Raw genomic sequence first — 22,940 nt, 5'->3', positions numbered from 1 at the left:
TTGAAATCTTGTCTGTGAGTATGGGACCACGCATCTAGGACAGACTGGGGGTGTCTTGTACAACCACAACTTCCCTACAAAGGGCATTTCTGTGCCTCAACACCTCGGCCAAAAAAACCACAACAGGGACAGACCACCTCCCTCCTTTCAGTAAGATCTGTTGGGATCATCTGCCCAGCACAGAGCCTTCAGGGGTTGTCTGCCTGCTCCTGGGGTACCTGCTGAGCTCAGAAGAGGCACCTCCCCCCACCCACCACCTCCATGAAGGAGAGTGACTGATGGTGCTTGATGTGGGACCTGCTTTGTTTGATGTCTGCCTGCTCTGAGTCACAAAGCCACTGCCCGTGGGGTCAGGGCGGGTGGAGGGGAATGGTTTCCTTGCCATCAGCCATCTCTCTGGGTGAATGAGAGAAACCAACCCTGTTTCAGGGCTTTTATCATGACTGTGAAGATCTTATCTTCCATCCCCATACAATATCTCGTTCAGGGAAGCTTTTCACTAGAGAGACAGAGAGGGAGAGACCTGGGTTATTTGGGAGACAATAGCAAGCAGGCAAAAATTGACATGGCTTGAGTCAGCACTGCTTCCTTGCAGGCAGCCTTGCTCCTACTTGCCTTTGATCACTCAATCGGGCTCTCTGGCCGGAGGGAGGTAAAGGCTGGAGGCGGAGCTGTGCCCTGCTGCCGGTGGTCCCCAGACAGCAGGAACCCTTTGAGGGGGCAGCTGTGCAGCCCTGGGGGTGCAAGAAAGGGAACGAAGGCACCTGGGACCCCTCTCAGGGACAGCAAATTCGTACACTGGGAGTGTCAAGCGGTGCCTGTTGGGACAGTTGCAGTGTGAGAGGAGGTGGTTGCTGCAAGCCCTGTGTGCACGTGTGTGCCTGCTGTCTGCTCACTAACTGTGTGTTTTGCAACAAGAAGGCTGTGTGTCCTTGTGATGCTCTGTGCATCACAGAGATACAGTCTCAGTTTCCAGATGGTGGTGCTTGTGCTTGATCTTGAAAAGAGAGTAGCAACACAGGGAAATGGCCTTGCTAAAGCCCCCTCTTTCCCTCAAACCACCTCGCTGAAGCTGGTGCAGAAGCCCTGTGGAGACCAGAAGGGATGTGTCTGCCATGGCCCCTGGAGGAGAAACAAACGAAGATGTTAGTTTTTGGTGCAGTAGTGGGAATCCTTTAGGGCAGGGGGCCCAGTTCATCCTTCAGGGTTGCTTCATACTCTTCCCACTTTGGTTTCTTCACTCATCTGAGGAAGGAGAGAAAGGTTTCCATGCAGAGGTGGGGTCTAGAAGCTGCGGGGTGGTGGGATGCTGAGGGCATGACCCCTTTTGGGGATGTGTTGGCCGAGGCAGGAGTAATGTAGGGCTCCTTCGTGTTGTGTCCAGAACCCTGGAGGGATGCACAGCACTACCCTGGGCTACCCCATGGGCTGATCCTGAGTCTGGGAGAAATCAAGTGAACTTTTATTTCATATGAGCTTCATATTACATTGGGACTACCTTACACAGAGCCTATGCTGTCTGTCCTGGCCACTGAGGTCTGAGGTTTGACACGGCTGAGGATGACGCAATGAGAGTGAAATGGGGTTGCTGGAGAAGATGAACAACACCTTAGCCTTCAAGGGGGAGGCATATGATGCTGGCACCAAACTACGGTGAGCAATTCCATCTGCCTCAGACCCTTCCTCATCTCAGCAGCATGCACAGATTTGGGCAACTGGGTACGTGGCAGGGGTGGAGATTGCCCTGCGTGGGATCTTTGGGATGCTGTGTGGACACACAGATCCACTCCTGGGATTGCTGTGGCCACTTGGACCAGTGGGAGGAGGGTTTCTCAGCATCTGCCTGTGACTGGGGGGACTAGGTGCTTGGTCAGGTGGCTGGTGCAAGCCCCTGCATGCCCTGGGGTGCAGCTCAGTCGTACTGCCCTGGGGTGCCTCCACTCACAGCTCTACCCAGACACTACTGAGGACTGGTGGGCCAAAATTAAGCCCGATGGTGGGCCAAAATTCCACCACCCTCCCTGGATTTTTATCCCTTTGCTTAAACCACCCAAAAATTCACAACCAGCCCTACACCTGGGCTGCCCGGGCAGCTATTTCAGAAGTCCTTGAACAAAAAAAACCAACCCTCTCCCTCCTCCTTATGCACCTGGCAGAGCTGGAGAGGCTGTGCCTTGCCAGCGGAAAGCCTCCCAGCCCCTGTCACCTCTGCCCCGGGCAGGGTCCCGGCTGGGAGGCGAGGCCGAGCACCGGCTTCCCCCGCCGGTCTGTCGGGAGGTGAAGCCGGGCGAGTTTCGGAAGAGAAGTGGCTGGTGAGCCACATCCTTCCGGGGAGCAGCTCCAGCCTGGGGCTGGGGAGTGAGGGCTAAAAAACGGCGGGACACAGGCAGAGAAAAACCCCTTTCCTCGGCTCGTCCAGGTGAGGAGAGCGGCCGGAGAGTCTCAGAAGAGATGGAGGACGGGGTAGCGCTGAGTGACCCCCAAGGGCGGGCAGGGCAGGGCTAGGCTGGGCTTGTGCATCGCCCGGGGCAGTGCGGATTCCCTCAGAGGCGGCTGGAGGAGGGAGGGAAGGAGGGAGGGAGGGAGGGAAGGAAGGTGCAGCGGGTGGGGAGAGACACACCTGCGGGGCGGTGAGACGGGCGGCGGCGGCGCGGAGCGGAGCCGGGGGCAGCCCGACCGGCGGCGGGGATGGCGGGTAAGGGGCTCCCCCGGCCGGTAACGGGGAACGGGGGCTTCTCCCTGGGCCTTTCGGAGCTCTCGGGAGCGGCGCAGCCCTGCTCTGCCCCCTCTCTCGCCGGGGCGGCCAGGCGCGGAGGTTTTGCCGTTTCTTGATGGGAGGCGGTGGTGGTGAGGTGTTTGCTCCTCTTCTCCTCTTTCCCAGCCCTCGCCATTCCTCGATTTCGGGCTGGTCGAGAGGGAAGCGTTGGCCCCTCGTCGTGCAGGGCCCGCGGTGGGCGGGAGGAGGGGTGCCCCGGGCAGGAGAAGGGGTGCCGGCTCCCAGACCTCTCCTCCCTCTTGTGTCTCTGCCGAGAAGCCGGTCGCTTCTTGCACAGTCGGCTTGGGTTTCTTGGACGAAACACTGATTTCAAGGCATAAATCTGCTGCCGAGGAGCGGAGCTCAAATCGGCGCAACTTCTGTGACCCGCTGTTGCCTCCTGCTTCTGCATACTTGTGTGCTGTGGCAAGAGAGCCTGTCGCGAGCGAGAGAGATCGCTTTCTGCAAGAAGCTCTTTGTTTTCTTTATTCAACCCGGGATAATCCAGATCTGTATCGGTATTCGGGCTCCTAAGCCCTTTGGTTGTGGAAATGAGACACTTGAGTACCTTTTTGTGGATTCAACAAGTCTCTGTTCCTGTTATCCTTCATCCAGCAGACCCTGAGACTCTGGTATTTCTACTTGGAAGATTAACTTCTGCACGGCTCTCTCAGACATCCTCCTTGCTGTGCTAGTTGGCTGTCTGAAATTGTATGATATCATTCTCACCACAAGAGAGAGAGAAAAAAAACCCCCATCCAACAAAGCAAACAACAAAACCCAATGAAAAGAAAATAGAGCGGAAGATTTCCTTCCCCCTGCCTTCGTGCCTCGTGCACTGCCTCTGGGCATGTTTGCATGGCTGGGGTGGGATGATGCCAGCAGCAAAGCAGCAGGTATCCATGCACACTGGGGAGGAGAGATAGCTTCGAGGTTTTGGAAGGCCTTAGCTGGCAATGCAGCGCACAGCAAAAACGATTTGTGCTGGCCTGGGAAGCGCGTTCTATTTCTCATGTGAAAATAAGATAATGCTGGCTGAGTTGGTACACCACTGGGAAGAGAGCTCCTTGCACATATCTGCTCCATCACAGCTTACAGGACTTAATGGAGCAAGTTCATCACTTTCTTTGACTTCAGGGCGTTTCTTTTGCTTTACTGGGTTGACAAAGAGATTGCCTTCTTGCTACGGATTTCCAGGGCTCCTCGTGTGTGTGGAGTATACACGGAAAATGTGCTTCTGCCATTCCCCTTTGGCTCCGGTACCTGAAGCCTAGGTGTTCCATTGGAACAGTGCTCTTGAGAACTTCAGTTTGATGCACTGGTGCTTGGGGCGTACACAGAACAAACGGGTCCTGGGGGAGACCCTCCTCTCCAACCTGACCATGAGAGACCATGTCCCAGGCTGTGAAAACTCTTGGTACTGAGAGTTTCATGTTTTCAGGGACGAGGAAGAAGATGTGTGAGGGTTGAGGGGATTCAAGAGTGCTTCAGGGGTAAAGATGATGTCTTCCCTACACTACCTACTGTACTTAAGAAAACATAAGAAAAAACTATTTTACTGTGAGCGTGACGGTGCCCTGGCACAGGCTGCCCAGGGAGGGTGTGGAGTCTCCAGCTCTGGAGGTCTTCAAAACCCACCTGAATGTGTTCCTGTGTGACCCAATTGAGGTGAACCTGCTTTAGCAGGGGATTGGACTGGATGATCTCAAAAGGTCCCTTCCAAACCCCTGCCATTCTGTGATTCTGTGATACTTTCTAACTCCTTTGTGCACTACATTCTGCCTCCAGTATACCAAAGACTTTGGGTGGATACTCAAGATCCTGCTGGACCAATTTGTGTGTTAAATGGCTTCTGATGTATCTGAGTCCCATTTGTGAGACTATCAAATCCTTCACAGGGTCATTCCTCGATGCATGTTCTCCCATGCCTACTTACGCATTTATACTCCTCCATCATTCCTCTCGTTCCTTTTATCCTCCCAGCCCTGGAGAATGCCTCTCTCCATGCCTGCAGCCTCTCGGAGCAGGAGGAAGAAGAAGAAGACACCATCTGGGAGAAGATTGAGAGCGCCCGGCACCAGCTGACCCGCTCCCTGAACCCTGCGAAGCTCACCCCGTACCTGCGCCAGTGCCGTGTGATAGATGAGCAGGATGAGGAAGAGGTGCTGAATTCATGCCGGTTCCCTTGCAAAAGCAACCAGACAGGTAGGAGAAGGCACAACCTTGCACTTAGATGGGCCTGGTTTGTGGGGGACAACCTGATTTTGACACACAGTGGGTGCTACCTGGCATGTGGTGGTGTGGCCTGCTGGTCCCTTGTGCTGCAGCGCTGGCTTTGTTCTCTGAGATGCTCTGCAGCGAAACCTCCCTCTCATCCTCGGTGGGCCTCCCCCTGAGTGCACACAGATCTGAGTGCACACAGATCTGGGAAGTTTTCCCACTCTATTCCCTCCTCCAGCCGTTACTGTTCTTGTGGGCGGAAGCAGAGATGCTGGAGGTGCTATTTCGTGTCACAAAGCTGGTTTCTCTCTGATTTGCAGGGAATTCATCCTAGCTCTTTATCCCTTCTTCCAGGTTACCTGATGGACATCCTGCGGCGCCGGGGGAAGCGAGGCTACGAAGCCTTCCTGGAGTCTTTAGAGTTTTACTACCCAGAGCACTACACCCGGCTAACAGGGAAGGAGCCAGTCCAGCGCTGCTCCATGATCCTGGGTAGGGGCAGGTGCTTCCTCCCTGCTTCAGCTGCTATGCTCGTATGGGAAGGGCCAGAAATCTGTGCATGTGCATGTATAAAGCTCTGGTTTGTGCTACTGGTGTGCAAGGAACCTTGACAGCTCTGTGCTCTGCATCTGGAAGGGAAGGGGCCACACACGAGTGTGTGATGGAGCGTGGAGCTGTAAGCCTGAGACAAGAAGGGTTGCAAACCCACAGGAGAGCTTGGCACCCCCTGATGGAAAGCACAGCATTGGGTTGCTTTTTTTAGGGGTTACTCCATCAACCACGACCTGATTCTCCTCTGCCTCCCCCTAGATGAGGAAGGCCCTGAGGGACTCACTCAGTTCCTGATGATGGAGGTGAAGAAGGTGAGGGCTCAGCGGAAAGAACACCTACTGAAGGAGCACCAGCTCCAGGTGAAAAACCAGGCATTGGAGCAAGAGCAGGCCCGGCTGGAGCAGCGGCTGCAGGAGCTCCTCAAGGTGCAGGAGCGTTGCCAGCGGCTGAGAGAGGAGTGGGACACCAACAGCGTGGAGCTGCTGAGGCTGAAGGACGAGAACTACATGATGGCCATGCGCTATGCACAGCTCTGCGAGGAGAAGAACATGGCCGTGCTGAGGAGCCGAGACCTGCAGCTGGTGGTACGGCCCCAGGGAACACGGGGGTGGGCAGTGGGAGGCAGCAGTGGTCTGACAGCTGGGAGGGGTGCATGCGGATTTTAGAACCACAGAATGGCAGGGGTTGGAAGGGACCTCTAGAGATTATCCAGTCCAACCACGTGCTAAAGCAGGTTCACCTCAATCAGGCCACACAGGAATGCATCCAGGTGGGTTTGGAAACCTCCAGAGCAGGACACTCCACACCCTCCCCGGGCAGCCTTTACCAGGGCTCCCTCACCTGAACACCAAAGAAGTTTTCCCTTGTGTTTCACTGGAACTTTTTGTGTTCCAGCTTATGTCAATCACTCTTTGTCCTGCCTCTGGGTATTACAGAAAGAAGTGTCGCCCCATCCTCTCAACACCCACCCTTTAGGTACTGTTAGGTATTGATGAGGTCCCCCCGCAGTCTCCTCTTCTCTAGGCTAAACCATCCCAGTTCCTGCAGCCTTTCCTCATAAGGAAGATACTCCAGCCCCCTGATCGTCTTGGTGGCCCTGTGCAGTTCCCTGTCCCTCTTGAGCTGGAGAGCCCAGAACTGCACATGGGACTCCAGATGAGGCCTTACCAGGCCATAGGGGAAGGGGAGGAGACCCTTCCTTGACCTGCTGGCCATTCTCTTTTCAATACACCCCAGGATGCCGTTGGCCTCCTTGGCCACGAGGGCACACTGCTGTCACGGACATTGGATGTCTGCGTGTCATGGCCTGCAGCTGACGGCAGGCAGGATGTGGTGTGTGTTGGAGTGCGTGCCCTGAGCGGGGCAGAGCAACCAAGTCGCGAGACACTCACTGCTTGACAGAGTAGCTGGAGATAGATCACCAGCTCCTGCCATAGCTAGAGAGCCACAACATAGAGGAGTATCTCTCAGCCTGGCCGTTGGTACCGTCATGCCCTGTCTGCTTCTGCACACGCTCGCTGCCCCATGCTGACTGCTCTGCTGATGGGCTGTGTCCGGGCAAAAGACAGGTTGGCATTCACTCCTGCCCTGGGAAAGGACTTGTGTTTTCCTCTTCCTAATGAGGACAGTGGCCTCGAGGTGCATGGGTGCTATCTGTAGCTGCCCAGCTTGCCTTGCTGCTCACAGCAGTGTTTTGGGCCAGACTCCATTCCCCGCCCCTGCCGCTCACCACTGCCTCCTCGCTTCTCTCATGACGTTTGGGAGACTCATGCTGCGTACCTGAAGGAATTTGTGACACTGCACTCCAGCTGCCAGGTTCTCACCTCTTGCAAACACGCACCCATTTCCTGCCTGGGCAAGGACAGCCCTACCTTCAACATTTTAATAACCCAGTTTACTCGGTGCTCTGCTGCTTTCTGGCATTCCCCTACACCAGTCTGGGCTTGGACCTTTCACACAGCCTCCCAGTTCCCTTTCATTCCTCACCCTGCTCTGGCAGCCCCCGTGATCCTCCTCGACCTTTTATCCAGTATTGCTGCCAATTCTGGTTCTCACAAGCCTCCTCTGAGCAGGGAGACGAATCGCTTGAGGGTGACTCCGGGGTGTAGAAATCCCCTTGGAAGCAGAGTGGGCCACTAAGTTCCAGCCTGCCCTCCCTTGCTGCCTCCAAAATCCAGAAGCAACCAGTCACCAAAAAGTCATTTTAGGTATTTTGGACAGATTTGCAGAAGTAATAAGCCAGTTCCCAACTCCCTGCTTGACAGTTTTGGCAGTGCTGCTTAGTGCTCTGTGGCTTTGAGAGGTTTCCCCTGCCCTGTTTGCCTTACTTGGCTGTGAAATTCTCCTCCTCTGATCAGCCTCATCAGTTGTTACAAGTCTGTGAGGACCTCCTTTAGTCCTAAAGGGACTCCCTTGTCTCCAGTGACATGGTGGTGGTGAAGTGTGAGGTGCAGCCAGGGTGATGCATCTGTGATTCATCTGTGCCACCCTGCAGCCTCAAATGCTTCCTAGGCCAGAGGTGGCCTTCCCTATGGATGGAGGATCCTGAAACTGAATGCTCTTACGCAAGTGCATCTTCCTCCTTTGCCCTGCAGGGAGAAACTTGTGTGTGCAGCTGTGCTAACCTTGGCACAGCGGCAGGATACTGCTTCATGTGATTCCCTAGCCCTCGCTTTCCTCGCCTCCAGCCCCTTTTCATGTGTGACGCTCTCTCTGCTTCACTCTTCCCCTAAGGCAGAGGTGCAAGGCTGTGCGTGGCAGCCTGCTTTTGCTTCCCTGGCTTGCAGGTGGACCAGTTGAAATGCAAAGTGACGGGCCTGGAGGAGGAGTGCAGCCTGCTGCGGAAGCAGGCGTCCGCGCCGCCCCAGCGAGAGGCAGAGGAGCGGGGCCCCCCCGACGCCATGTCCGAGCTCTGGGCTGAGAACCAGCGGCTCACTGCATCGCTGCAGGAGCTGCAGGCCATGCTGCAGGTACCTAGTGGGACAAAGGCAGGCTCCAGGTCACTTCCCTCCCCGGGGCATCAGCAGGGAGCTGGAAAGATGGGGGAAATTGCTGTCCCTTCCTCTGAGCATACCGCTTGACTGTGGTGACTGCCGTTGCTTCTGGGTTTGGGTAGGGATGGGTTCTTATTTCCAGCTCTGGGACTCTTGGATTTGCTCACAGGTGTGACACATTAATGCTGAAGTGATGGTGGCAGTGATGGCAGGCTGCCTGTCACTGCCCTGGTCTGGTGCCCCCTCAGTGCTTGTGGTGCGGTGACGGTGACCTCTCACCTCCTAGAAGCCTGGAGAGGGTCCAGTGCCGGGATCTGAGCAGATCCTGCTGGATATCCTGGAACATGACTGGAAGGAAGCCCAAGATGACCGTCAGGATCTCTGCCAGAAGCTCAACTCCCTGCAGAATGAGTTGCAGTGGGCTGAAGAGCTGAGGGATAAGGTAGAGCATCCATCACCACCCCTGTCCCCTCATATCAAGCAGGGCCTGGGAGAAAGGAGAGGAAAGGGGCTGGGAAGCCACAGCAGTTGATTCCAGGAGGGCTAATGCTTACTGCTCGCTGTTGCCAGTACCTCCAGGAGGTGGAAGATCTGCAGCTGAAATACCGGACGCTGCAGAAGGACTGTGATCTCTACAAGCATCGTATGAACACGGTGCTGCTGCAGCTGGAGGAGATTGAAAAAGAGCGGGACCAGGTAAGTTGCCCTCTTCCCAGGCTCCCCGCCTCCCCGCAGCAACACAAGTTTGTGCTCTGGATACCTTCTCTTTCCCCAGTGGATCTTCTCCATTCATGCCAGGGTGGGAGGTGGGGTTTAGTATTACAGTCCCCTGCCTCTTCTCAGTCTCAGCCCGGCTTGTTGCAGGCGATCCAGAGCCGCGACGGGGTGCAGCTGCAGTACTCCCAGAGCCTGATCGAGAAGGACCAGTACCGCAAGCGCGTGCGGGCCTTGGAGGAAGAGCGGGACGAGCTCCTGAGCAAGCTGAGCCAGGCAGAAGGGCTCAGCAGCACGCTGGAGGCACAGCTGCAGCGCTGCCGAGGCAGCAGCAGCCTGAGCAAGGTGAGGGTGGCTGGAACGGAGAAGGCAGAGGGTTCAGGGCTGATTTATGAGGGACACAGTGCAATCACAGATTATCACAGAGTCACGGAATGGTTGGAAGGGACCTCTGGAGATCATCCAGTGCAACATCCACTTCTAAAGCAGGTTCACTTCGATCAGGTCACATAGGAACGTGTCCAGGCGGGTTTGGACACCTCCAGAGCTGGAGTCTCCACACCCTCCCTGGGCAGCCTGTGCCAGGGCTCCCTCACCTGAACAGGAAAGGAGTTTCTCCTCATGTTCAAGTGGAACTTCCTGTGTTCCAGCTTGTGCCCATTACCCCTTGTTCTGTCACTGGGCACTACAGAAAGAAGACTGGCCCCATCCTCTTGACATTCACTCTTTAGACATTTCTAAGCATTGATAAAGTCCCTTTTCAATCTTTACTTGACGGAGTCCCTTTTCTCCCAGATGTGCAGCTCTTCCTACTCTCTCTGCTCCAACCTCAGCAGCACTTGGAGCCTCGTAGACAACCCTACTACTGGACTTGTGGATGCGCTGGGGGTTTCTGATATCCCATTCCCAGGGGATTTGGCCCTTCAGAGCATGGTGAGCACTTGATCATGACAGACTGACCCTTGGCTGAGGGCAGTGGGGACCCACGCTGCTTAGGAAGGGCATGGAGGCATTGGAGGTGGTTGGTGTGATTTAGTGGAAGACTGGGTGTGGAGTAGCGTGTGAGGTGAGAGCAGATCCCAGGTATAGAGCTTTGTTCTCTCAGTCTCTGACAAACATTGCACCCAAGCGTACAGCACTCAGCTGGGTGGGAAAGAGGAGCAAGGAAAACTCTCTTGATGCCACATGGCACCCTAGAAATCAGCAGCCTCGTGGTAAGGTCTTACCCTCCCCCAAAAAACTGTTTAATCTACAGGTACCAGGGGAGAAATCCTAGCTCTTTTGAATCCTCTAGCAGCATCGTATTGGTTTTGAGAGAGTCAGGTTCTTTCCTTTAACTCTTTGAGTCCTCATCCTAGAGCAGCCTAAAGTGAGCAGTCTCATAGGTTACTCACACCTCTGGGTGTGTGGTGGCTGAAAGTGAGAAAGGAAAACAAAGCTGGATCTTCCCTTCATCTGACACCGCTCCCATAGATTGTACATTGCAAAAGGATAGAGTCGCAGTGACGTGTGTCTCCTCCCTCTGTGCTCTCTCCTTGGGGAAAACAAGCTGCCCCTGGGTGTTTGGAGGGATGTGGATGGTCCCTGAAGAGGCACGTGGCACCCAGGGAAGTGTCTGCAACCTGGCCCAAAGGGAGGGGAGATGTGGTGCTGTGCTGGGCCTTGGTGTTAGCAGGCATGTCTCTCTCACTCTGCCCAAGGAGGTGACTGCTGACAATGAGAAGGATATCAACCGCCTGTCCACCTTCCCTTTCCCGCCTTGCATCGGCTCCATCCTCCGTCGGCAGCGGGAAGAGAGGTGCATGCCCTACAAAAGGTGATTGCCAGGGGCTGCTTGACTCTGTGTCTCCTCTGTGGGGCTTGTGGGGGTCAGAGAAGAGCTGAGTGGCAGGGGAGGAGGGAACCTGGAATGGGGACTGAGAGTGGGAAGGCTGTCAGGAAGCTACATACTGGCTGGGGAGTTGCTTCTGGGGAATGGGGCGAGGCTGTGGGGATGGGGTTGAGGATGGGATGCACACAGGCTTTTGGTAAAGCTGCTGCCTCACAGCTCCCTTTTGTGTTTCCTCTGTAGCTTGTCCTGTGGCTCCTTTAGCAGCATTGAAGATGCAACAGGTACCAGGGTGGAGGCTGGTCTGGCTTTCCCCAAAGGGCTTAGCTAAAAAGAAGGGTGGCTGTAGAGAGAAGAGGTCGGCCAGCTGACCTTCCCTCATGCCTTTGGTTTGCACAGCTCCCTGTGAGGGCTCTGCAGCCATAGCAGGGTGCTGTGGACCCACACATCCCCCCAGGCATTGCCAGGCACAGCAGTTGGAACAGCTGGAGCAGCTGGCTCTTCCTCTGCAGAGCACGTAGCTATTCACATCAGCTCTGTTGAGTTCACGGAGAAATGTGTGGATGGAGAGCATGATGTGGAGTTGGGAGATTAGGTAACAGAAAGAAATGCCTTTGCCCTGGGGTGTTGTTGGATAGTCCTTTCCCCTGCTACTGCCTGGGTGATGGACGGTGTATCTCCTGAAGTGAAGCTTCTGCTGCTGGTAGGTCCTGCGCTGGGTGCTGGTGGCTGATCTCTGAGCACATGCAGGTGGCCCTGGCTGCTCCTGCCTTCTCACCTCAGTGCTTTTGAAGGGAGCAAAGGTGTGCTTCTTCTCAGGAAGCCCTTTCCAGGAGGGTGTCCATTCAGAGCCTCCCTGCAGCCTCCATTTCCCAGTCAGGTGCTAGAAAAGGACCAGGAGGAGCTGACAGATCCTTGCTTCCCCTGAGAATGTGAGCTCCCTGCAGTGCTTGGAGAGTTTATGTGCCCCCTCTCTCCCTCTTTTCCTAGGCAGTGGTTTTGGTAGCACCTTGCTTGGGGCCTTCTCCTCTCCTTCCAGCAGTACCTACACCAGGGTGAAGTCGGAGATCTGCCTGTCCACACTTCCCAGCCGTGAGGAGGTCACCAGGAGGTGACTGCTGCTTTCTGAGCTAGACACTCTGAGACAGCTGCCTGGGGGGGACGTTTCGTGGTGCTAGGGGACTCCTCCTTTTTGCCTCCCCCCTTGTGGGCTCTTTCTCGCTGGTGGGAGAGGAGAGAAATGAAGATCCTCTGGTCCTTGCTTCCTAGCAGGACTCCAGGGTCCCATTTGTTATGGCAGGGGTTGGGATGTTGCCCTGGGCTGGACACATACATCTCAGTAGTGTCAGGACTGTGGGAGCCCACCTTGCCCTTGGTGTTGGGGCTGGTGGGATGGAAGGGGCTGCGGGGGTTTTGTAAGCCTGAGTGACGACTCAGAGTCACGAGCTCTATACCACAGTGCTCACCATAATAAACACCCTGCAGCTGGGCACAAGGCACGGGGTACCAGCTCTTAGAAGAGGCAGCAGACTTTGGTTATTGGACTTGAGGTTTCTGCTTGCCAGGTCACTGGTGGTACAGCTCACTAGCATGGGTCACCCCAGCAACCCCTCGCCCCAGGAGAAGAGGCTCGGAGCAGACATCTCCATCCTTGGAGGGAACAGGACAGGGATTTACGTCCAGTGGGTCAAGCCAGGCTCGCGGGTCGAGGATGCAGGGCTCAGGGAAGGGTGCCGGCTCATTGAGGTAAGTCTGGGAAAGGGCTCACTTTGTGGTTTTCTACCCAGCTTCCAGTCCACCTCCATTTCTCACGTTTCCCAGGGCTGCTCCTTACCTAGAGCTTTATGCAGCACAAACACCCATCCGAGTCTCCTGGCTCTTGAGAGTAGGTGTGCATGTAAAAATGCTGAGACCCTCTGAAAGGCTTCCTTCAGCTGTGGGAGGAGGGAAACAAAAAGGAGTCTCACAGTTAAGACAGCAATGTGGCTGTCACAGAATTTCAGAGCTGTATGTCCCTGGAGTTGAGTGTCACCTTGTTGTATTTCAGAGCAGTTAGCATCCTGCATCCTGCACATGCCTGTTGCAAAGCAATCAATTGTGGAGCAAGATTTCTCAGGCCTTTGTAACCCCACTGAGCTATAGAGAGTAATTGCTCTGAAGAAAGCTCCTGGAGGGAGGGAAGGTCATTTGTTTCAGCAAGAATGACACCACTTGAAATACAACTACACTGCTTGAATTAATATCCCACCTGTAACTGAAAATAAACCAGCCCTCCTGGCCCTACTCCCACATGCATTTGTGCACACACATTTGGTTTCCCAGCATCTGGACAGCGTGGTGGCAGGCAGCAGATATTTGAGAGGTAGAGGAGGAAACCAGAGGCAGACTGAGGATGCCTTACCCTCAAGCAGAGCTTTCCATGGGCCTGCCTCGCTCTGTGACGACATCTCTTGTGTAACCCTGATGGATGAGGGAGCCAGGGGGGAGCCTGCTCTTGCAGCCCGTGAGTCTAACAGCATCGGGTCCTTGCTAGCTGAGGGTGCCATCTGTGAAGGAAGAGGTGCTTTCCCTGGAGAACTGCACGCGGGAGGTCGCCTACCTGAGCCTGCTGCACTGGGATGAGCCTTCTAGTCTCGTCTTTCAGCTGGACCTGGAAGGTAAGGCCCTGGCAGCTGGGTCTCCTTTGAGCCTGAGCTCTCTGCCTCCCTTTCCAGACCCTCCACCCAGCCCTGGAGGTAAATCGTAGTTATTCTCTCTCCTCTCCTGTTTGGTCCTAGGCCACCATGTGTGACACAGGGGTTGGCCGTAGCACCGGTAGCTTTCCCTGTCTGGTGTGACTTGTGCATCCTCTGAGTTATGGGACGGAGGTACAGACCTTCTGTCTGTTTGCCTCCTCTGCACCCGCCTTCCCGGCCCGTAGCATCGCGGCAGTGCTGGGGACTTGGCTATCTCCTGGCTGGCGGTTGCCTCCCGTGTCCCCACCCGAGCTGACCCGTATCTCCTGCTCCACAGGATACCAGGCTGTGCGGGACGCGGTGGAGGAAGGGAGGAAGTTTTGCGGAGACTCGTTCTACGTGCGCACCAACGTGTCGCTGCTGGAGCCGTCGGACCCGTACGCGCTGTGCGTGCAGCGCCGCGAGATCCTGCACGTCACCGACACCATGCACAAAGGGCGGCTGGAGTGGTACTGCTCACGCGTCGACCCCTTCACCATGCGGGACCTGGACAAGGGGACGGTGCCCAACTACAGCAGGTAACCAGGGGGAGGAGGTACCTGCCGCATCCCTCGGTGGTGAGCGTCCCTTAAGATGTCCTGCAGGGTGCAGACTTGCCTCTTGAGAGTGTGGGCAGCCCAAGCTGTAGTTGGGTGACCAGTGGGGTAGTGTTAGGGTGCCCTTGGGAGGCTGGGAGGTTGAGCGAGGGCTTGGATATGCAGTTCCGTGGGGTTTGGCAAAGGGGATGACATCTTGGAACATGAAACGTTCCACTTGAGCACAAGGGAAAACTTCTTTGGTGTTCAGGCGAGGGAACCCTGGCCCAGGCTGCTCAGGGAGGGTGTGGAGTCTCCTGCTCTGGAGGTTTCCAAACTTGCCTGAATGTGTTCCCGTGTGACCTGATGGAGGTGAACCTGCTTTAGCAGGGTACTTGGTCTGGATGATGTCTAGAGGTCCCTTCCAACCACTACCACTCTGGGATTCTGTGATCAGGCTACAGTCCCTGGGGTCTCTAGAGTTGCTTGAGTGGAAGCTCTCTGTCTTTTCAGGGCTCACCAGCTTTTGAAGATCCAGGAGAAGGGCCAAATGCCTGGGCAGCAGAAAGGCCACAGAAATAACGTAAGCCAAAGAAACCAGCGTTGAGAGGTCTGTGTGTGTGTGTGCCTATGGCCACCCCACCACCTCAGCATGCAGCCTGCCCCACACTCGTGATAAACAGAGTCATATAGAGCAGAGCCTTATAGCTCAGGCAGTGTTCTTGCTCTGTGGCTGCTGTCCTACTCCTCCCTGCTTTCCAGGCTGAAACTGTTGGGTGGCAGACCTGGTTCTATGCTTTCTGGAGGTGTGCTCCATCCCCTTTGCCGTGTGTGTGTGTAGGGGGGGCGTTGGGATGTGTGAGAAATGGTGTATGCTCTCAGTCTTATTGCCTTCACTTTCTCCTCAGCTAAAGAAACGGGCCTTGGACCAACTGCGCCTGGTGAAACCCAGACCACAGAGGAGCCCAGAACAGCCCCCTCAGCAGCTGTGGCTGGACCCCTGCTCAGGTGAGCTCTTACCCTCATGCCTGCCCCATCGTCCTTTGAGCACCTTCAGTGCCATTAGCATCTGGGAATGCCTCAGCCTCTCTGCCCAGAATCCTTCTTATGACTCTGCTGAAGGGTTTTTGGGAAGCCTGTGTGTATTTAAAGCCCCTGCTCCTTTTCTGTGGTTTTCCGGGGCTTTCCATCGCTTCTGTGGTTCTTGGGGTCATCTCACTTTTTGTGGACAATAAACTGGTGCATAACTTGAGTGAGTCCCAGGAAATGGGGGAGAGGGGGCTATAGTTACGGTAGTCTGCCCGTGAGTGAGTGTTGTAACCAGGGTGGGATCTCTCCCGGGATGTAGGATGGCTGGTTGGTGCCTCCATGGGTCAAGATGACGGAATAGTACAGGAAGAATAGATCAGTGCCAGGCTGGTGTCCCACGTTTTCAACTTTGTCTTTCTCTCCATCATTCCTGTCTTCCAGAGCCAGACACCAACCTGAAGCCTTACAGCCTGGTGCGTCCTGTGGTGGTCAAGGCGCCTCGTCCCGTGGTGCTGTCGCCCAACTGCATTGTGCCGCGGCTCATCAGGAACCTGCTGGACTTGCCCACCTCTCGCCTGGACTTCCACGTGTGCCCGGCAGGTAGGCAGCAGGAAGAGCAGCTGACACGTTCCAGGGCTGGTTTAGGAGCTTGGTTGCCTGAGTGAGGTAAAGTCTCCTGCTTCTGAGGGCTGGTCTCCCCTTTTACCTCCTGCCACTTCTTTGCCATACACTGGGAAGCTGAGATGTTGCTCAAAGAGGTCACTTCTGTGGAGGCCTTGGGCAGCCCAATTCAGGGAAGATGTGCTCTTAATCTTTAAAGTGTGAGAGATGGTCTTGTGGGACTCTTGGAAAGCACGTGAAGTATCTCATCAGCGTGAGGGTCTCTCAAGTCTTCCCAGAAAATGCCTGTTGACTGATTACTTTTTTAGACTGAGTGTCTGCAAGCTGTTCCTTCCTATTTTTAGCTGTGTCCTATCTCTTTGGCCCACAATGAAGCCAGCCCTCCCTTCTGGTCTTCTGGGGCATGGGGATCCTCTCTCTTCTATTGGCATTGCCTTGGGGCTCAGGGTGGCTCTTCCCAGAGGTGAAGCCCCTGGATGAGGTGGGATCTGCAGGTTGGCTTCATACCAGCTCTTCCTCCCAGGAATTAGAGGAGCCAGCCTTAGTTCTGTTGTTCCCTTCCTTCTCCTGGCAGTGTGAGGCTGTCACACCACTGCAGAGGCTGCTGGGGAAAGGGCTTTTCTCCCATAGGGGATTATTAGGGAAGACAGTTCTTTTTTTCCTCCTCCCTTCTCCATCTCTCTCCTTTCTCAGTGTTTAGAGTTGAGTTCTGTCTTTGCCAGCTGCTGGACTGAAAAATGACTAAGTTGGGTTTTTTTTTTTTTGAGAGGGGGGAGAGGGGGTTGGAGTTAGTGAAAAACCTCTGGTTTCCTGAAGAAAGGTAGTTCTGCAAATCTTAGCCACTGGGCTTCCTATCCGAGTAGCTGGGACATATATCCTGTCCTACTGAGCCCTCTACAGGGTCCTCCTCACATTGCATGGGGACTTTAAGCCGTTACTGCGTCTGGGAGTTAACACGGAGGGCAAAACCACCTCTGTCTCCCCTGTCAGTTTTGCCTGCTGCGAGGGAAGGAAGATGGATCCGAGAGCCCCAAGCTGTTTCTTTTCACTGCATGTACTTCCCTTCAGAGAGCTCCCCAGCCAGTGCAAAGTTTGTGTAAGCCAGCTGATGTTCCACAGGAGCTTCCTGGCCCCAAAAGAAACAGATGGCTTTGCAGGATCCAGCTCTGTCTGGCAAGTACCTGTGCCACCAGACAAAGGTACCAGAGGATGCCCAGCCAGCCTGCAGCTTGTGAGAGCTGGAACATGCTCTGGACCAAACATGCCTTCTCCTAAATACCCAACTTTGTCTTTGGGGTGAGCAGCAACTAAGGGCCTCCTTGGGTTCCCTGCTTGTGTTTCAGCAGCAGTGTGGGCAGCTGCCAAGGGCAGCAGGTAGAGCCCAGTGTCTGCTCCAGCCATGCCAGGCTGTGGAGCCTGCAGCTTGAGGCCTCTGTGTGTGTGTGTGTGTGCATTGGCGTTATTTTTTCTCCATTTAAATCAGTAAATCTATTCAACATCTTCTCCTGGGAGTTACTGGGGGCACCTGGCAGTTGTTATTTCATCCACACCAGAGCTCTGCCCCCAGTTCTCTCTCTCAGCACCAGTTCTCTGCCGCTCTGCTGCCTGGCATTGACTTGGCTGCTGGGTACTGTCCTTCTGCTTCCCAGCAGGGAAGAGATGGCTTAGGATGCCACCAACAAAAGGAGGTTCAACTTGCCTCTGTCTTCCTCCTGCTCTCCCACACCAAGACACACATTCCTCTCATTTCCCCATCCCTGCTGCTCACTGGAGCCATCTTTGAGCCCACACAGCTCTCAGACCCCACAGAAAGCCTACCTGGCAAAAGAAAATGATTCCTTTTTTGTTCTGCCGTGCTCTGTTACAGAGGAGGTGGGCCAGCGTGGCAGCGGGGAAGGGGGGATAATGGCTGTGAGATGGCTTGGGCTGCGGCGGTACTGCAACATGAGCGCTGCTCTTGTCCTACAAGGTGTCTTCAGCTGTGATATCTCGCTTGTTCCCTACGCAGGAAGCTGCAGGAGATCGGTGCTAACGTGTAATGTTGTATAATTAGACTCCCTCTCCAGAATCCATAAACAACCGAACTCAGCAAGCGTCAGCCAGGCAGCAAACACGTGGGGTCTGAGGTAGAAAGGATGTGCGAGAGGGAGAAAGGGCTGACGTCTCCCTTTTCATATCTCTCCTTGGCTCACAGAGAAGCTGGCAGGAGGGGATCCCAGTGCAGCCCACACTCAGGAGAACCCTGTGTCTAGAACTGCCCCCCGGGACCAGAGGGAGAGCGGGAGAATCCGCCTGATCCGGGAGGTGATGGAAAAGGTGCTGAGCCGTTGGCTGTGGGGAGACAGGATGGGACACCCCATTCAGGTTGGAGGAGGGGACAGCTGAGCAAGGGAATAGGAAGGGTGGTGTGATGATAGAGGAGCTGCCTGCTTGGGTGGAGGCTTGTGGGGTTACGGAGCTGCAGGTACTGACTTTTCCCCGAGTCTCTGTTGAGCTGAAGTGAAAGAAATGGCAACTGGGGATTTGTGGGGAGGTGGTGGGAAATGCCACATGCAGGAGTGACCTCTCTGCTCTCACATTCCTCATCTTTGCCAAAGGGGCAGCAACTCTTCTCAGGGCAGATGGAGAAACGTGGGGCTGTGAGTGACTGATGACAAGGGGGGATGTGAAGACGGGCTGTGGCTGAGCAAGAGGTCCGGTGTGGCTCTCGGGTTGGGATGGAGGTGATGGAGTGGGTGACCCTGCTCTTTAATTGTCCCCTTCCCTCTTGGCACTGTCCATAAATCCCCCATTTAATGGAATTACCATTGGAAAAGCAATGATATTTGACAGTACGGGGTTTGATTTAACGTCACTGTCAAGGGCTGGGGTTATTTTTTCTCCATTTAAATCAGTAAATCTATTCAATTTCCCTTCCAGAATAAACACTGCCTGCTAGAGCTGGGAGTTCAGAGTGTGAGGCATCTAATTAAAAGTGAAATATACCCCATCGTTATCCATGTCGAGGTCACCGAGAAGAATGTTAGAGGACTCAGGTAAGAAAAGAGGGAGTGGCGTGGAGGAAGGGTATCCTGGGAGGAGAGAGGAGCCCTTGTCTCTGTTCAGAGGGAGAGACTAGGGGCGTTGCGGTTGGCCGCTGTGAGGGGAAACAAGGGCCAGAAAACCGGCTTTGCGTAGGTGTGAAGGAGTTCCTGGGGGTTTTGCCACCCTGTCTTTAGGCCGTGGGTGATGCTTGTCGCTGTGTTTTCCCCAGGAGCCTGCTGGGGAAGGCGGGCCAGCGGGACTCGGAGGTGCTGAAGGCGTGCCGCGGTGCCGAGCGGGCTCTCCGTGCCCTGCCGTGCTCCTGGGCCCGTGTGGAGCCCCACGCCTGGACCCACGCCGAGGAGCTGCCCAAGGTGGTGCGGGGCTGCATCTTCCAGGAGCAAACCCGCCCGCTGTGGATCGAGGAAGGCGAGGGCTGAGTTGGGGGTAGCAGTGCGGGCGCTGCCAGCCACCGTTCTCGAGAGGTGTCCTCGGAGGTCCCTGCCTCTCCAAGCTCCTCCTTCCTCCCCGAGGGGAGCCCAGCAGCAAAGGCACCCAGGGTGAGCCTTTCTGGTCTCCTCGAGGCCGCCAAGAGCTCTGGGGGGTAACCCGTGCTGCCTCCTGCACTGGAGTTTTCTGTATTTTATCCACTGTCATGGTGGAAACCACCCTCGTGGGCTGTTCACCATCACCTTGGGCTGCCCTTGTCTCTGGGACGTGGCCAGATTTGCCAGCTGGGGAACGTAGCGGGGAATCAGGCTGTGTTAGGAGTGCCTCTCACACACGTTTGAAGCCTTTCCTCCCATCACCTCCCTCTCCCCTGCTCTGGGGTCCCCTCGTCCCCTGTCTACCTCACCTCCGGCCCCGCGGCGTGGGGAGCGAGGGCTCCTGTGCCAACAACCCCGCGGCAGCTGGAGTGACACTAAGCTTGCAACAAACCCTCGTTTTATAGGAGCTGTACTCTTTATGGCTTGTAAATTATTAATGGAGCCTTTTATGGGCAAACCGCATATAAAGGAGAATTAAATGCCATTCATAATGGGAATGGGCGGCGGGCTGTGGGCTTGCGCGTTACTGGGAAGCTTTGGGTGATGCACAGAGAGGTGTTTTTCTCCTCTTTTAGCTGAGACCCGACTGCCCAGCCCTCCAGGGGAAGGAGGGAGCACTGCTGCTGCAAGAGGTGTGGGGAGAGGATAGGCTGAGCATGCCACAGACCGAGCCTCTTCCCATTTCTACTTGCCCCCTGCTTTTCAATCCCTTGTTTCCTCTCAGCACTGATGTTGGCCAGGGAAAAGCTCACTTGATGTGTCTGGCTGAGGTCCTCAGAGCTTCACATTCTCCGTAGTCTGGTTCTCCTGAGGTGAGAAGACAGCTACCTCACCTTCTCAGGAGACAGCAGCGATGCTAACCCCAGCCAAGCTGCCAGGAGGGTGGGGAAAGTGCCCCTGCAGTGTGGGGCTGGGTGCTGGTTCAGACCCTGGCATGAGGAAGGTGGAGGGTCTGGGTAGAAGCAGCCATGTTCACCCACCTTAGCACAGTCCTGACTCCTAATCAGTCGCTGACAAGTGCCATGGAGAGGTGGTGGTTGTGGTGGGAGGTAGTCTTTCCTGGGGCAGGCAAGAACAAAATAGAGTCTGTGGCTCCAGGAGGCTGTGTGGGGCATGAGGCGAGGCAGAGGGCTGAGCCCACTCATCCTGGGAGAGAAGGCGAGCAACCAGCACCAGAGTCCAGTCCTCTCTCTGTGTCCTCCTTGCCCCTGCTAGGGCCCACGCACTTTCAAAGCTCTGAGCAAAGATTAACTTGCTGATCTTCACGGGTCCCCTGTGAGGTGTTATTTCAGTCTCTAAACCAGTTGCCTCTGTCTTTTATGAGGACGACAGTGAATGGGGGAGGAAAGCAAACGAAAAGATTTTTAACCTGCAGTCACTAAAATGTAGAGCAAAGTCCCAGCTCTGCCCTGGAGCGATGCAGCTCTCCTCCCAGGGAAGGGGGAACCGGTGTACCACATGGCTCCAAGATGAAAGCTCCCAAATGGCATCCCCTCCAGGGGATTCAGCCCGAGCATCCCCCGCCACAGCCAGTCCCCTGGGAGGGTGCTTACCCTGCAGGCAAACAAAGTGGGACTCTTGTTGAGCTGATGAGAAGACAAGTCCCAAAGCAAGCTCCCATCCCCCCTGGCATGAGCATGGATTTGAAGATTAGAGTTTGCATCTTTGCAGGGGAAAAAAAAAAAAGTAGTGCACGAGTACCCAGGGAAAACACTCGGTGTTGAGGCACTCTGGTTCAGGGCTTGACAGCTCCCCCTGCCCCTCCTGCACTGGGAACCAGCTCCAGACCTAGGGCTGAGGATGAGGGTGGGTAAAAGCAAGCCCTTCCCCATTTTGGGTAGTCCAGCTCCACTCCCAGCTTGGTACTTCCCTCTCCTCCCCCCCAAATAAACAGATTTTGGACTTGATGATCTTAAAGGTCTTTTCCAACTGAAATGATTCTGTGATTCAGTGTGCCCCCCAGCACCTCCTCGGACCATCAGTGTTGTCAGCTGGAGGGAAAGGAAAGCAAAAGAAGCAGCAGCCAGCACTGCCTCACCTGCTCCCAGGCTTCTCCCAGGCCCTTGCTTTATCCCTCTTGTCTCCCCTGAGGCTTTCAAACTCCAGCTTCAACTTGTTCTGGACACGGGTGAGGAGCAGGGCAGAAGGCTCCAAGGCAAACATAAATGACCCTGCACACCCCAGCCCACCTTCTTTGTACCTCTGGGGGGTTGGCTGCCTGCTCTGAGGAATGAGTCACGGGTTAGGTAACAGGCAGAATGCAATTAGCAGCCCTGGGCACCAATTACCAGCTGTAACAGCCTTGTGCAAGCCCCTGTAACGAGTCACCCAGAGCAAGATTTCACCCTCCAGGGAGGGGATCAGCAAGGTGGCATATGTGTCACCCTGGGAAGCCACGACTCCTTCCCGTGCTGTCCCTCAGCCTCAGCCGAGCTACAGCAGGGGCAGGATTAGGCACCGAATGCACGCCATCCCTGGCACCCCAGAAGAAAGACATGTCTCAGAGCACATCCCTAAAGATCCTCTGCCTGTGTTCCTTTCACTCCCAGCTGATCTCCTGGCCCGGGGCTAGGAGGTGCTGCAGGATGCCTGGGAGCCATGGAAGATGCCTTTACAGCTGCCTGGGGCTGCTGGCCTGTGGCTGAAGCACTCAAGGGGAGGTTAATTTCTGGTTCAGGAGCAATGGTTAGCGATGGCAGCGATCTCAGAATGTGTATGAATCTCAGAGGCAGTGGATCAGTCATACCAGCTTCACATCCCTGCGGTAATGTAAAGCCTGAAGGTGAATGACTTTCCCCCTTCCCCAAATCAGCCTCAGAAAGCATCACAAACACAACCCGCGAGGACCCTCCAAAAGGGAGATGCTCTGGAGATGTTCCTACTTCAGAGGAAGGCTAGGAGTCTTGGAGACATACATGGGAGGAGGGAGGAGAAGTGGATTCAACGGTCTCTTCCTTACAGAAAAGAAGAAAGTTGCAGGACTGGGGTCAAAGTGTGTGTGCAGGGCCTGAGTAAAGAGCACATGGGTTTAGCCCTGCAGAGAGGTCTTCCCTGTGAGCCTTCAAAGTGTCTGTGTCTGCATGCATAGGGGGAGTATGGAACAGAAGGACCCTGCCCTGACTCTCTTTTCTAAGTCCCATGATAAGATGTACATGGGGGGGCCCTTTGCTACGTGAAGCCATGTGCCCCCCCACCCTGCCATTTACCCCAGGGTCCCCTTCTTATTACTTTTAATTCTTTTTGGTATGCTGAGATTGGATGCCCACAGCTTGCAGCTCCCTGAGGAGGTGCTCTGATTTTGGCAGCTTATGTGGAGCACTCTCATCCTGCTGTCCCCACGCTTGCTGCATGGGAAAGCTGGGGTGGGGGTGCTGGTGTCATCCCCTCCCTGGGCTAGGTGCCTCCCTGT

The 22,940-nt window shown here is 55.2% G+C and overlaps 1 protein-coding gene across 1 annotated transcript; it reads left to right on the top strand.

The window, feature by feature from the left end:
* The first annotated feature begins 1,579 nt into the window (after positions 1 to 1,579).
* Positions 1,580 to 21,408, top strand: CARD10 (caspase recruitment domain family member 10). The gene is made up of 23 exons (XM_062014634.1): positions 1,580 to 1,653; positions 2,157 to 2,312; positions 2,364 to 2,419; positions 4,739 to 4,960; positions 5,330 to 5,467; positions 5,786 to 6,111; positions 8,314 to 8,496; positions 8,807 to 8,962; positions 9,091 to 9,216; positions 9,385 to 9,579; positions 10,030 to 10,167; positions 10,935 to 11,050; positions 11,306 to 11,346; positions 12,053 to 12,173; positions 12,628 to 12,808; positions 13,596 to 13,719; positions 14,075 to 14,315; positions 14,826 to 14,895; positions 15,221 to 15,320; positions 15,783 to 15,941; positions 18,157 to 18,278; positions 18,882 to 18,997; positions 19,216 to 21,408. Exons 1-23 carry the CDS (start codon positions 1,580 to 1,582, stop codon positions 19,421 to 19,423), a joined length of 3,369 nt encoding a protein of 1,122 aa, XP_061870618.1. The 3' UTR covers positions 19,424 to 21,408.
* The last annotated feature ends 1,532 nt before the right edge of the window (positions 21,409 to 22,940 follow it).

The sequence above is a fragment of the Colius striatus genome, chromosome 1, assembly GCF_028858725.1.
Source record: "Colius striatus isolate bColStr4 chromosome 1, bColStr4.1.hap1, whole genome shotgun sequence".
Lineage (NCBI taxonomy): Eukaryota > Metazoa > Chordata > Aves > Coliiformes > Coliidae > Colius > Colius striatus.
This window is presented reverse-complemented; position numbering and strand designations above follow the sequence as displayed.

What these genes read in the sequence shown, in the direction of transcription:
- CARD10 (XM_062014634.1), top strand. Translation starts at nt 1,580, where the DNA reads ATGGGGTTGCTGGAGAAGATGAACAACACCTTAGCCTTCAAGGGGGAG. An exon ending in AGGTGCATGCCCTACAAAAG is followed by an intron (nt 11,051 to 11,305) that starts GTGATTGCCAGG and finishes TTTCCTCTGTAG; the next exon opens with CTTGTCCTGTGGCTCCTTTA. An exon ending in CAGCATTGAAGATGCAACAG is followed by an intron (nt 11,347 to 12,052) that starts GTACCAGGGTGG and finishes CTCTTTTCCTAG; the next exon opens with GCAGTGGTTTTGGTAGCACC.